The 12,133-nt window shown below is 56.3% G+C and overlaps 3 protein-coding genes across 3 annotated transcripts; 1 reads left to right on the plus strand and 2 right to left on the minus strand.

Annotated features, from left to right (window-relative positions):
- Positions 1-1,733: 1,733 nt before the first annotated feature.
- On the plus strand, positions 1,734-4,139 carry SPBR_00245 (mynd domain containing protein; the record flags this gene model as incomplete). Its single annotated transcript, XM_040758564.1, has 1 exon — positions 1,734-4,139. One exon carries the CDS (start codon positions 1,734-1,736, stop codon positions 4,137-4,139), a length of 2,406 nt encoding a protein of 801 aa, XP_040618887.1.
- Positions 4,140-5,276: 1,137 nt separating this feature from the next.
- SPBR_00553 (rRNA-processing protein EBP2) lies at positions 5,277-6,783 on the minus strand (the record flags this gene model as incomplete). The annotated part of the gene is made up of 3 exons (XM_040758872.1): positions 5,277-5,614; positions 5,735-6,437; positions 6,514-6,783. 3 exons carry the CDS (start codon positions 6,781-6,783, stop codon positions 5,277-5,279), a joined length of 1,311 nt encoding a protein of 436 aa, XP_040618888.1.
- Positions 6,784-9,533: 2,750 nt separating this feature from the next.
- Positions 9,534-11,885, minus strand: SPBR_00259 (uncharacterized protein; the record flags this gene model as incomplete). The annotated part of the gene is made up of 3 exons (XM_040758578.1): positions 9,534-11,380; positions 11,670-11,718; positions 11,817-11,885. The coding sequence occupies 3 exons, from the start codon at positions 11,883-11,885 to the stop codon at positions 9,534-9,536; spliced, it is 1,965 nt and encodes a 654-aa protein (XP_040618889.1).
- Positions 11,886-12,133: the final 248 nt, after the last annotated feature.

Genomic DNA, 12,133 nt, shown 5'->3' on the forward strand with positions numbered 1-12,133 from the left:
CATAGGGCTCGCAGCACTGACGCACAGCACAGCACAGTGCACCCCCATCGCCACACCACGCCATCGCACCGTCTCGCCTCGCGCTCGCGCACTGTCCATGACCAATTGGGCCCATATGCCCCTTGTCGGTCTGCCCACAGCCGCCTAAAGGCTAGGGGTCGTGCTTCTGTTTCTGTCCCCCCCTAAACCGGCCAGGCCCTCCCAGCCAGCCAGCCCAGCCCTGCCCATTTGCCATTTGCCATTTGCCATTTGCCATTTCCCTCGCCTCGCTCGCCTCCTTCGCATCACCACTTTTTCACCCTCTCTTTTCTCCTCCCCTTCCATCCTCCGTCCGCCACACGCATCTCCTCGCCCTCACTCCCTCTCCGTCACGCCTCGCATCTACGGCACCGACGCTCGACTCTAATTCTCCACAACACCCCTGGAGAATACATTTCGAGAGCGACGCACCGCCAACGGCTTCCCGACGAAACAAAACTAGAAAAACGACTCCCGACTGGTTTCGGAACCATTCCCCATCGCGTGTTGTCTCCCCCAACCTCGCATCCCATCCTATATTTCGTATCTTTCTTTTGCGTTTTGAAATCACGGTGACCGAGTGTCGCTCTACTATACCTGCTCACGTCCCTGACCTCCCATTGTCTTCGTCCACGGGGGTTCTCCTCATCTTCTTTTTCTCTTCATCGACCCCAACCTCCCACACCAGTACCGTCTCATCTGTGCCGTTTGTCATCCGTTTCGGCATCCCGGCAAGCGTTTCTCCTTTTCTGTTGCTTGCACCGCTCCGGCAACCTCGTCCTATCCTCCGCATCGCTGGCCATCGGCAAGACGATGCAACCCCTATCAAACGAGTTTTGACGATTTGCAACGACTCACGACTTTGACCGAACCGACCGACAAATTGGACCTGATTGTCCATCGATCGCTTATACCTCATCAGTATTGCGCCGCCGGCGCCGTCACGATTTTTTAACCGCAGACAAGGAGCACACAGGAACGCACTTGAATTCGTGTCGACGCGGAGCATCAGCCTTGGTGTCCCGTGTCTCTAAAGTGCCGTGCCCTTTGCCCTGTGCTCATTTCGATTATCCCCAATTTCTCCAAGCCTGCTGCGAGCCGCCTTGATAGTGTTTTCTGGCAACCCCCCCCCCCTGTGCGTGCATTCCAACCAGAAACCAAGATCCACTGCGCCGCCCGATTCCGTCCTCATCGACCGTGTCGAAAAGCGAGGACCTCTTTCAGCCAGCGACAACATCATATTTGGCATCGAAATCATTGTCGAAAAGCGATTGAGCGATTGACGGGATACGGCATTGGACATAAAGCCTCATCCTCCATCACGTCAGCCTTCCGCTTGCTCTGGTCTGCCATTTTCCCGCAGTCTCATTGCTTCTTGGCGTCCGCTTTTATCGCTCATCTTTTTTTCGTCGATTGATTTCTCCCTGGCATCGCTCCGCTTTCGCTTTTGCCACCAATTGTGTCGATCTGCACCCGCCTTGTTTTGAGTGCATCCTTCAAATCACCGTTTTTTGGTAGCTAGAGCCAAGGAGAGACATCCAAGCATCTCTGTCGCCCTTGCGTCCGGTGCTGTCAACTCCGAGCTCGCTGCTTTTCGCCATCGCAATTCTTGACCGTGTTCTACTTGGACCGGCCAATAGGTGCGCCCGTCTTGCCATCTCTTCCCACATCACCGTCGACGCTCGTCCCGGCGTCTTCGGAACCCTCATCTCAGCATGAGGGAAGTCAACTTCAGCATCCCCAACGTCAACAAGGCGTCGGTGGGTATCACCACCGCCTTGTACGACCGCCGGGCACTGGATTGCACGTCGACACTGCCTCTCATCAACTCACTCAACCACCTCGCCTACCTCACGACATCCTCTGCACGCATCCGCGACATTCTCACCGTCGATGGCGGCATTGAGCGCCTCGTCTGCATCCTCAAGCAGGGCCGCAGCAAAGACATGATGGACATGTGGAAATGGAACCTGGCCTTCCAGTGCGTCGTCAATATCGGCGTCCGTGGCACCGAGGCCGTTCGCACACGCGTTGTCGAGGCCGATATGGTGCCCGTCATCGCCACAATCTTGGACAACTACATCAAGGTGATTGAGAAGTGCCGCGAGAAGGCCGAGGAGGCTAAGCAGCGCCACGCCCGGGAGCACCATGGCCGCCATCGCTTGAACGACCTGCGCGTCGCCAAGTCCTCCTTTACCCACCGCACACTCGCCGTCGACCTGGACCACCGCTCGTCCCGCCGCCAGGCACCCCCGCCGTCCATTGATGTGTCAGCGACCTTTGCTGGGCCCTCGACAGTGGCACTGGGCGACCACACGGGTGCCGCCTCATCAATCGCGTCGTCTTCTGCTGCTGCTGCTGCGGCCGCGGTGGCGGCCGCCGCCGGCACCGCATCGGCGGGCGGCAGTGCCGCTCTGAGCGCCGCGTCGTCGACCGACGGTAGCACAAGCAACACCGATAACGACGCCACACCCACCATGTCCCAATTCCACATCACCTCACCAGCGGGCCCCCAGCATTCGGCTCGCTCCTCCATGTCTTCCCCGCCACCAGTCCCAGTCCAGTCATCTCTGCCGTCGTCGCTGGCGCCTTTATCTGCATCTACCTCTCTACCCACACCTGTCCGCCGATTCCACCACCACCACCACAACCATCATCATCACCATCTCCACGCCAGTGCTGCGGGCCCATCTTCGTCCTCCTCAAGCACAGCAACGCTAGCAACGCCTTCTGCAAACAACAACCCCATCGCTGCTTCCTCTGCTGCCATGGCCACTGCTGCGGCCGCCACGTCGGCCACACCGTCTCGGCACCCGCTCGTTCCCCCCTCTGGCGCGGCCATCCAACCCCTCTCCTCGGCCGTGCCTTCGGCGGCCTCTGTCAATGCGTCCGAGGTTAACGAGGCGAATCTACTACGCGCGATGCGCGACCTCGACCAGTATGCGTCTCCCTATGGTCTGGCCCGGCCTCTTCTGGGTAACTCCCAGCCGGCGTCACCAACAACTCCGCTTCCTCCACCGCAGCTTCGGTCACCTACCGTCCGTCCCACATCCCTTCTCGCCCCCACTGGCCGGTCACGGAGACGGCCATCGATCCGCCACCAGAACTCCACGTCGGGTCCTGCTGCTGATGTCGACGATCTCAACGCCGAGAGCGTCCAGTCCGACGAGACGCCGGACGCCGAGATGTCGGGCACGGCTGAGATGCAGGGGACGGTGGACATCCAGGACATCAATATGGAGGAGGCGGACAGCATGCTGGGTGGCGAGTCGCTCGAGCTGACCACGCCCACCGTGTCCGAGACGCAGGACACGGGCGCGTTTAATATTACGCACCGCGGTCCGCTTGACGGCAGCATTACCCCGGCTGCTACCACGGCGCCCGTTCCCGCCATGGGCCTGTCGCCCAATCGCCCGCCCATGGTCACGGCGCAGCAGCCCGTCATGCCGACCGCGAGCGTGCCCCGCTACCTCCTCGACCGCCATCTGACACCCCACCCGCAGGTCATTGCCTCGATGCCGCGGGAGGAGGATGTCCTGATGTCGCTGCAGCTGTTGGCCTACGTCTCAAAGTACTGCAACCTGCGCTCGTACTTCCAGAAGAGCCACCTGGTACCGCGCCTCAAGATCGGCAGGGAGCTGCAGCTGCTCGATGGCGACGACCTGAGCGGTTCTGACAGCATGGGTAGCGGCGCCACCGTCGTGAAGATGGAGGACGGCGACCTGGAAAACGACAGTACTGGTATCTCGGGCAGCATCGGCGCTCTGAGCAACAACAGCACGGCGACGACTGGTTCCGACGACGGCGCCGAAGACGAGGAAGAAGAGTACCTGCTGCCCAACGACCTCAACATCTTCCCCCTCGTCGAGAAGTTCACTGTCCGCTACCACAGCACCGACATGCAGTACTGGGCCGGCGTGGTCATGCGCAACTTGTGCCGCAAAGACGAGTCGCGTGGCGGCATTCGCCAGTGCGCTTACTATCAGTGCGGCAAGTGGGAGAAGTTTACGCGGCAGTTTGCTAAGTGCCGCCGCTGCCGGCGCACCAAGTACTGCAGCAAGGAGTGCCAGAAGAGCGCGTGGGCTTTCCACCGCCACTGGTGCGTTGCAGCGTCGCAGTAAGCCGCCGCCCGGTGAACACGAAACGAACAAGACGACAACAAGAAAAAAAAACGAAGAAAATCCACAATTCACACAGCATTGATGCATTAATGATGGGGGGGAATCGGAACGGTGTTATATTTTTTGTCTTCCCTGGCTTGCCTCTGTTTTGCTCGTTTCTCGTCTTCCTTGTTTTCATTTTGGATGCCATTGATTCTTTTCTTTACTTACGTCCTGGTTTTCCACCTGCTCCGATCTTGGGATATCGTCTGGTCTCGGAACGGCAGAGAAAAAGAAAAGGGGGACTGCTTCTGGACCAGTGCCACCTACATACGCGGGACGCAGAATGCGATGACACCACGTCAAACGTTGCACCGAAAAGCATTACGTCCGCCCACTGTTGGCAAGCACGAACGTGATGTTTCTTGTCTCCTATCGTCCGTTTTTCATTTTTACATCTGGGAGGATACAAAACCCAATACGCATGGCACGGCATCCTGGGGGGCACTATAGCCCCTTTGCGCGTTATTCTTCGTCTTCCTGTTTGGTTCTGTCGCTAGTCATGCCCTCGTCTTCTTTTCATTTGTCTGTCGTTACTTTTTCATCTTCCTTTCTCAACATCATGTCTCTTTCACCCATTTGTCACATTGAACACTTTTTTTCCTGTCAAAGACTCCACCCCATCTTATTATCATTATCAAAGCGGTTCGTCAGCATGTCTGTCTCTTTCTGTCCGTTTTCTTTTTGGCCGGCTTTAGTATTCTTATATCCAGATCAGCTTTATTTCTCTTGACTCTACAAATCGAAATAGCAAAAGATTTCAAACAGCAAGGCACATGATGGCATGCGAAGTGACAAGTAACTGGATTGCAATGGGATAGGGCCCCACGACGTTATAAGGACCGGAGAATGAGGCGAGAAACGAGAGAAAAGTGCTGTCTGGTCAGGTTCATTGTACCGAACAATTAGCCCTCTGCAAGGGCCTGGGACATGGACGTTTATAAAATCAACACGACGGAAATGGCACAGACAAATCTATGAAATGGAACACGGCAATGACAGATAATAGAAACAAGAGATGTATCCTTTGGACAATAGACAATATGTGAACACTGCCTTTTTGGACTCCTTCCAGCCATCCCGTCGCCCCCGTTACCGTTACCGTCTGCCTGCAGCCGCTTGTCGCCGCGCCTTACCGGGCCGCGTCGCTGCTGCCCGGCCGCGTCCCGGTTTGCCTCCGGCCTTCATCTTCCGGGCGTTGAACCCGCTCAGGTCGCCCGACGACAGGGCATCGCCCGACTTGGCGTGGCGCTTCTTGCCACCAAAACCGTACTTTTCATTCTTCTTCTGGCGCTTGGCGTTGACACCGCCGCCCGCAGCACCGCCACGAGCACCGCCCTTGGCGCCGCGGCCGGCGCCGGCAGACAGCTCCTTGTCAATGGCCACGTCAAAGGCGTCCGATTCGTGTGTGCTCGCTGTGCCGAATTCAGAGCGTTCTGCAGAAGTGGGTGGTGGCGGTGGTTAGCAACAGGGATGAACAAGGGCGTGGGTTTTTTTAAAAAGTAGCCCGGGGGGGACGAGCTCTGTCGGCACCATTGGGGCATTGGGCAACTCACTTCTCTTCAGACTCTTAATCTTCTCCAGCGTCTCCTTCTTCTCCTTGGCGCGCTCCTGCATCTTCTCGACCTGCACCTTCTTGCCAAACTTCTTCAGGTCGCGCTGCTTGCGGGCCTCGGCGGACGCCTTTTGCGCCGTCGCCGCCTCCACCAGCTTCGCCTTGACCTGTGCCATGTGGCCGTCGTCCTTGAGCATCTCGGCAAAGTAGTCGGTGGGGCGCGAGAAGGGAACGCCCTCCTTGCGCAGGCGGCGGCGGGCCTCCACAGCGGCCGCCAGACTCTGGGCGTACAGCGCCTGCTCGCGGACCTTGTCGTCGGACACGTCCATGGGCGTGCCGTCGGGGTGGCTGGTGGTGGGCACCGCAGACGTGACGCTCTGGTGCAGCTGGAAGGGGACGGAGGTGTCGGTGGGGGCGAACATGCGGATGCGGCGGAGCGAGGCGGTAAGGGCGGCGGTGTTGTTGATGGTCCGGCGCTGGCGGACAACGAGGCCGGCCCGCTCCTCCTCGTCGACGTCGGACCAGGCAAGCTCGTTTTCGTCGTCCTCTTCGTCGTTGTTGTCGTCGGCGACGGCCGCCTTGGTCGTCTTGGTCTTCTTTGTCTTCGCGTCCTTGTCGGCCGTCTTCGGCCGTGCAATCTTTTCCTCCATCTCGACCTCGGAGTCGGAGTCGTCAGAGTCGTTCATGGCGGCAATAAAGTCAGCCTGCAAATGAGGTGGTTAGCATTCTACTTCGAGTACGGTTGCACTCTGTCCTTGGGTTATCGCCATTTTGACTTACACCCAGCTCCTCGTCCTCCTCGTCCTCTTCGTCGCCGTCGCTCTCTGACGCTTCGTCGTCAATCAGAGCACCGCGCTCCTCGTCCTCCGCCTCGTCCTCCTCGTCATCCTCCTTGTCTTCGTCATCCTCATCAGCCCCCTCCTCTTCACGATGAGCAGCCTTCTTGGCCTTCTCCTTGAGGTTGGCCTTGTACTTCTTTTTTTCCTTGAGCTTCTTGAAGTCGGTGCCCTTCTCGGCGGCCAGCGCAACTCTGAGCTTGCTTCGTCCCATTGTGTCGGTATGTGTGGTTGTGGTCGTGTGCGGGTGGGCGTTGTCGTGGAAGGCTCAATATAAGCAATGCTCGACAAAAGTCCAATGCGCACCCCATCTGTGTCGCTCTACGGCCCAGCGAAAATGGCCCCGGCGAAATTTCAACTTTTTCTTTTTTCTGCCGTATCTTGATAGGTGATATAGTGGAGACGGTCCTCACCGCTTTCGATAAGAAGCACGTGTCAAATGCAGTTTAACGTGATATATCACGTGCATTGTTTTGTATTTGCTCCTACTAACAACGACGGCGGAAGCGGCCGTCTAACACCAAAAGGAGTGGTCACGTCCCAACCAACGACAGAAGAAGTTGACCCCCATGTTGTGACATTACTGTCGTATTCTGTACAGCATACGACATACAACATACAGCTGTCAGAAAATGCACTCTCATCACCAACAGTATTGCTGAGTATGGGGGTCAACGTGGGTTGCCTATGTATTGTCTGTTGGTCACAGTTCAAGGCAACATTGGGTGTCATTTTGTGAAACGACCTTGTAAACGGCGAATGCAAAGACGGCACGACGTGGCGTGGAAGAAGATTGAATATAGAAGGTACTGAAGTGAGAAATTAAAAAAAAAAAAAAAAAAAAAAAAAAAAAAAAACAAAAAAATTAGTGACGCTGGAAAACAATAGCAGAAAATAATGCACTCCGTAAAGAATACGCCAGTGAAGGCGACCTCTGTTGCTTCTCACATGATTTTACAGTTTTGACTTGAGGGTAACGAGTGGGTTCTTGTGGCGTCTTCGTTTCTGATCGCCGCGTGACCGATTCGAGGTGGCTGGTCTAACCAGAGCGCAGTGCTGTGGCCGGGATGCTTCTGATTTCGTCATTGCTTTCTTTCGCAGTTCTCCCACGATCATCTCGGTCTTGTCGTTACATGGAAAACGACAAACGAAAGGGATATGTTCACCGTGTAGCGTGGCCTCGTGTGGTGGTATATGTATGTAGAACGACGCATACTTTGCAGCCACTGACCGCCCTTACAACGCAATACCTTGTTGTTTTGCACGACGTTCGCGTTTGCCTTGTCCAACTTTTCTTAAGACGGCGGCAGAAGAGAGGGAAGCGCGCGTGAGGAGAAAACCAGGAGGCAATTCATACGTAGTAATAGATGCCAAAGACAACGGAGCGAATGGGATGGATTTCGTAACGTAATGTGACTCGCTGCAAATTCACACCAACAGTGTGCGTCGAGCTTTTCCCCACACGTCACAACCCCTGACTTTCCAAAGGGTCTTTTTGTTAGTTGTGTGAGTGTGTTAGTGCTAATTGGGTGGATGGTCTGGATGTTGTTTTCCGGGACCCTGGCGGATTTTGACCAAAAGAGACGCAACAATAGCATGAAAGGAATAAAAAAAGCAGGCAACGGATGAGAGACAAGCGACGTCAAATTTCGAGATACATGAGACAAAGGACGATCTCGCTCATGTACCTCGTAGTGATATGAGTGTAAAATGGACGGAATTTGCTTGCATCTGGTGACCTGGACGGCCATCTTCATGCCAATTACTCGGACTTTCTACGGAGTATGATCACTTACACGATATTTGTAAGGTTGCTCAGATGCTCAGAATTACCACAACACTTTGCGCAATTGACGAGAAAGACAGGACTAGAAAAAAACGACCAAAGCCACTGGAGGACTTAGCAGCCCGGCAATTACACAAGGAGAAATAAGAGTCACTGATATCTAACCGTACATAATGTCGGCGAGGTTAACAAACGACCAGATAATGTTGATACTGGCATCACCAGACCCCGGCCTAGGCCCAAGAAGGCGTAGGGCAGGACACGGAGCAAAGATGGAGAAATAAGGACAGACACCGACGAACTACAGATTATACGACATGCAACAAACACAACCAGCCTTGGCTCATTTGAGAGGCGACTAAAGACAGGATGAAAGTCATGGGCTAGAAGAAACGTTGTCCGAAACGAGAGACCGTCTCAGGATCGGGTCACAAGTGCCGGGAAATGGAATCCAACACTCGGCACAAAGACTGTAGCTTGTCGTTTGGCGACGGAAGGCGTGGTCGTAGCGCAGATCGAAATCGAAATACGGACCGACGACTGGAAAGTGTGAGGTATGCTCTGGAGAGCACCACCGTGATTCGAGGTGGCGTAGAAAGCAGATGTGAAGGAGATCGGAGAGGAGAATGAACAAAGGTTCTTCGGTCACAACTGTCAACAGGAGAGGCCTTGAATGCAACTCCAAATGGATTCGGATGGTACCCTGGAGAAGACAAAAGGAAGAAAGAAAAGGAAGAAAGAAAAGGAAGAAAGAAAAGGAAGAAAAGAAAACGGAAGAAAAGAAAACGGAAGAAAAAAGAGGAAAAGGGAAAGGAAATGACAACAGAGAGAAGAGACAAATATAAAAAAAGAAAACAAGCTTACCCCAAACGAAACAGGTGTGAATTTACGCCGTTCGTCCCTTGTCGTCGATCCAACCACAACCTCTCGACTCCCATTGACCCCCAGAGCTACCCCTACCTATTTGCCGTGTTTTTATTTGTATTTTTATTCATGTCATTTGACTGTCTCCTGGACTCTGTCTATATCAAAGTGCACTCATCCCCCCAGTCCTTGACCCCTTCTGTTCTTTTGTTTTCTCCTTCTCTCTCCCATACTTCAGAGACGTGTTTCTCATCTCGTTTTGTTTTTTTATTGTCGTGATACCCAGATACCCCAACAACACACATCTTTTGTTTTCACTTTATCTTCTCGCCATGGCTGACACGCAGCCTGCCCAGACAGCCGTCGCTCACGAGGTGCCCGCTGCGGCTGCCACGGAGCACAGCTCGTCCGAGCACGAGGCCTCGGCGGCTGTGGGCCCGCACGACAACGAAAAGGCCGCCGTCGAGCGCGCCGAAGGCGGCGGTGCGGCCGGCACCACGGCGTCGCACAGCTACATTCCCGAAAACGACGAAGACTACGACGTCACCTTCAAGACGTGGATAGTCGTCTTTATTTTGTCGGCCAGCTACGGCATTTCCTTTTGGATCGTGCCGGCCATCAACTCGTGCGCGGCCACCGTCGCCACGCTGCTCGGCGACCCGACGGCGTACGCGTGGTACGTCTCGATCTACCTGATCACGATCACGATTGCGTTTATGATCTGCGGCGCCAACAGCGATCTGTTTGGCCGGCGCTGGTTCATCACGGGCGGCAACGTGCTGCTGTTTGTCGGCTTCCTTGTCGGCGGCTCCGCCAAGAACAACACGGCCATGCTGGCGGCCATGGGCCTGATTGGGTTTGGCGCGGGCAACGCGCAGCTCGCCGCCTTTGCGCTGCCCGAGCTGCTGCCCAACAAGTGGCGCCACATTGCCATTGTCATTGCCGACCTGTTTGTGCTTTTTAGTGCTGTCGTGGGCCCTGTGGCCGGCCGCTTCGCCGTGGCCGTCAGCACGTCCGCCTGGCGCTGGCTGTTTTACGGCCCGGCCATTGCCGCCGCGCTCTCGTTCCTCGGCCTGTTTCTGTACTACTACCCGCCGGCCCACCCGCGCGGTCTGCCGTTCCGCCAGGCCGTGCGCGAGCTCGACTACGGCGGCGCCCTGCTGTTCACGGTTGCCGCCGTGCTGACGCTCGTCGGCATCAACTACTCGATCCAGCTGCCCTCGAGCGACCCCAAGGTCGTGGGCACGCTCGTGTCCGGCCTCGGCACGCTGCTCGTCTTTGCCCTGTACGAGACGTTTGTGCCCCTCAAGCAGCCGCTGACGCCCGCGCGCGTCTTCACCAAGGGCCGGGGCCGCGACCTGACGGCGCCGTTTGTGGCCGCCTTTGTCGTCACCATGTTCTACTATGCCATCAACGTCATCTACCCGACCATGATCGACGTCTTCTTCACCGACGCCAACACGAGCTTCCGCTACCAGATCGTGCTGACGCTGCCGGCCAACCTCGGCCTGTGCTTCGGCGCCTTCCTGCTGTCCGTCCTCGGCACCCGCATCGGCCACTGGCGCTGGACCCTGACGGGCTCCGTGCTCATCATGGTCCTCTTTGGCGCCCTCATGGGGCTGGTGACGCCCGAGCGCAAGGGCCTCGTCATTGCCCTCGTGTTCATCGAGCAGATCGGGTTCGGCTGGGCCCAGTATCTGTCGATTGCCTTTGTGCAGTTCGGCACCGACCAGGTCGAGCTCGGCATCGCCGGGGGTCTCGCCGGCGTGTCGCGCTTCGCCGGCGGCGCCGTCGCCATCACCGTCTTCTCGACCATCCTGTCCAACGTCACCACCAAGAACATGAAGGCGCTCGTCCCCGCCGCGGCCACGGCCGCCGGCCTGCCCGCATCCTCGGTCGATGCCCTGCTGGCCGCACTGCCGCTCGGCGCCACCGCCCTCGAGGCGGTTCCCGGCATCACCGACGCCATCATCGCCGCCGCCAGCAAGGCGTACCAGCAGGCGTACGTTGTGGGCGTGCGCACGACGGCGCTTTCGTCGCTGTCCTTTGGCATTGTCGCCATCATCGCCTGCATCTGCTGCAACGACATTGACAAGAAGATGAACAACAAGATTGAGATCTACCTCGAGAACGACGTCAACGCCGACAAGAACAAGTACCACTAGAGGTTTGAAAGGGAGAGTAGGGGGTGAGGCGATTGGCGTGCTGTGAAAAGGGATGGATACACTGTTGGAATGGGGACAGGAGGAGAGGGGATGTTGACAGGACAGTTCAAGATCACCACATCGATACCACGTACCTGACTTTCTAGCACACACTGTACTCTGTATACGGACAACCGTTCATATACCGCATAATCCATCATGTTTGGCGAGGATTGAAATATTGTGACAATTTATGTTTTGCTACACAATGGACGACGTGACGATGGCAAGCAGCCTCTATCGCACCTGCCTCCTGTCCGCCCTTCACCATCTTGGACCCACCGTGGATTTGCAGCTGTGCAGGAAAGAGCGACTGACCCAAAAATTGACCACAAGAAAAGTAGCCAGAGCCGGTCAGTAAACATACACGACAGACAGCGGATAGGAACGGACATGGGTGGGCGGACGGAGATGGTCCACACGGAGCCCGTCGCTGAGAAAGGTCTGCCAGTCGTTTTCCATGGCGATCCAGCAATGGCTACAGACTGCCAACGATGTGCCTGTACGTCTGTTCTTTGGGTCCGGTTTCGTCACATACTGTAGAGGACGGACGACAACACCAGTCGCACCTTCCGCCCGTCTCCCTTTGTCCAATCCGGGTAAAGCAATCCGAGCCACAGATGCTTTGAGCGTTGCAGGGAAAGAGCTGTCTCCCCCACACTGAGGCGGGTGTGGTCCCTGTCTCCACTATTTACCTTTCCTGTGACCAT

The sequence above is a fragment of the Sporothrix brasiliensis genome (genome assembly GCF_000820605.1).
Source record: "Sporothrix brasiliensis 5110 chromosome Unknown Cont19, whole genome shotgun sequence".
Classification (NCBI taxonomy): Eukaryota; Fungi; Ascomycota; class Sordariomycetes; order Ophiostomatales; family Ophiostomataceae; genus Sporothrix; species Sporothrix brasiliensis.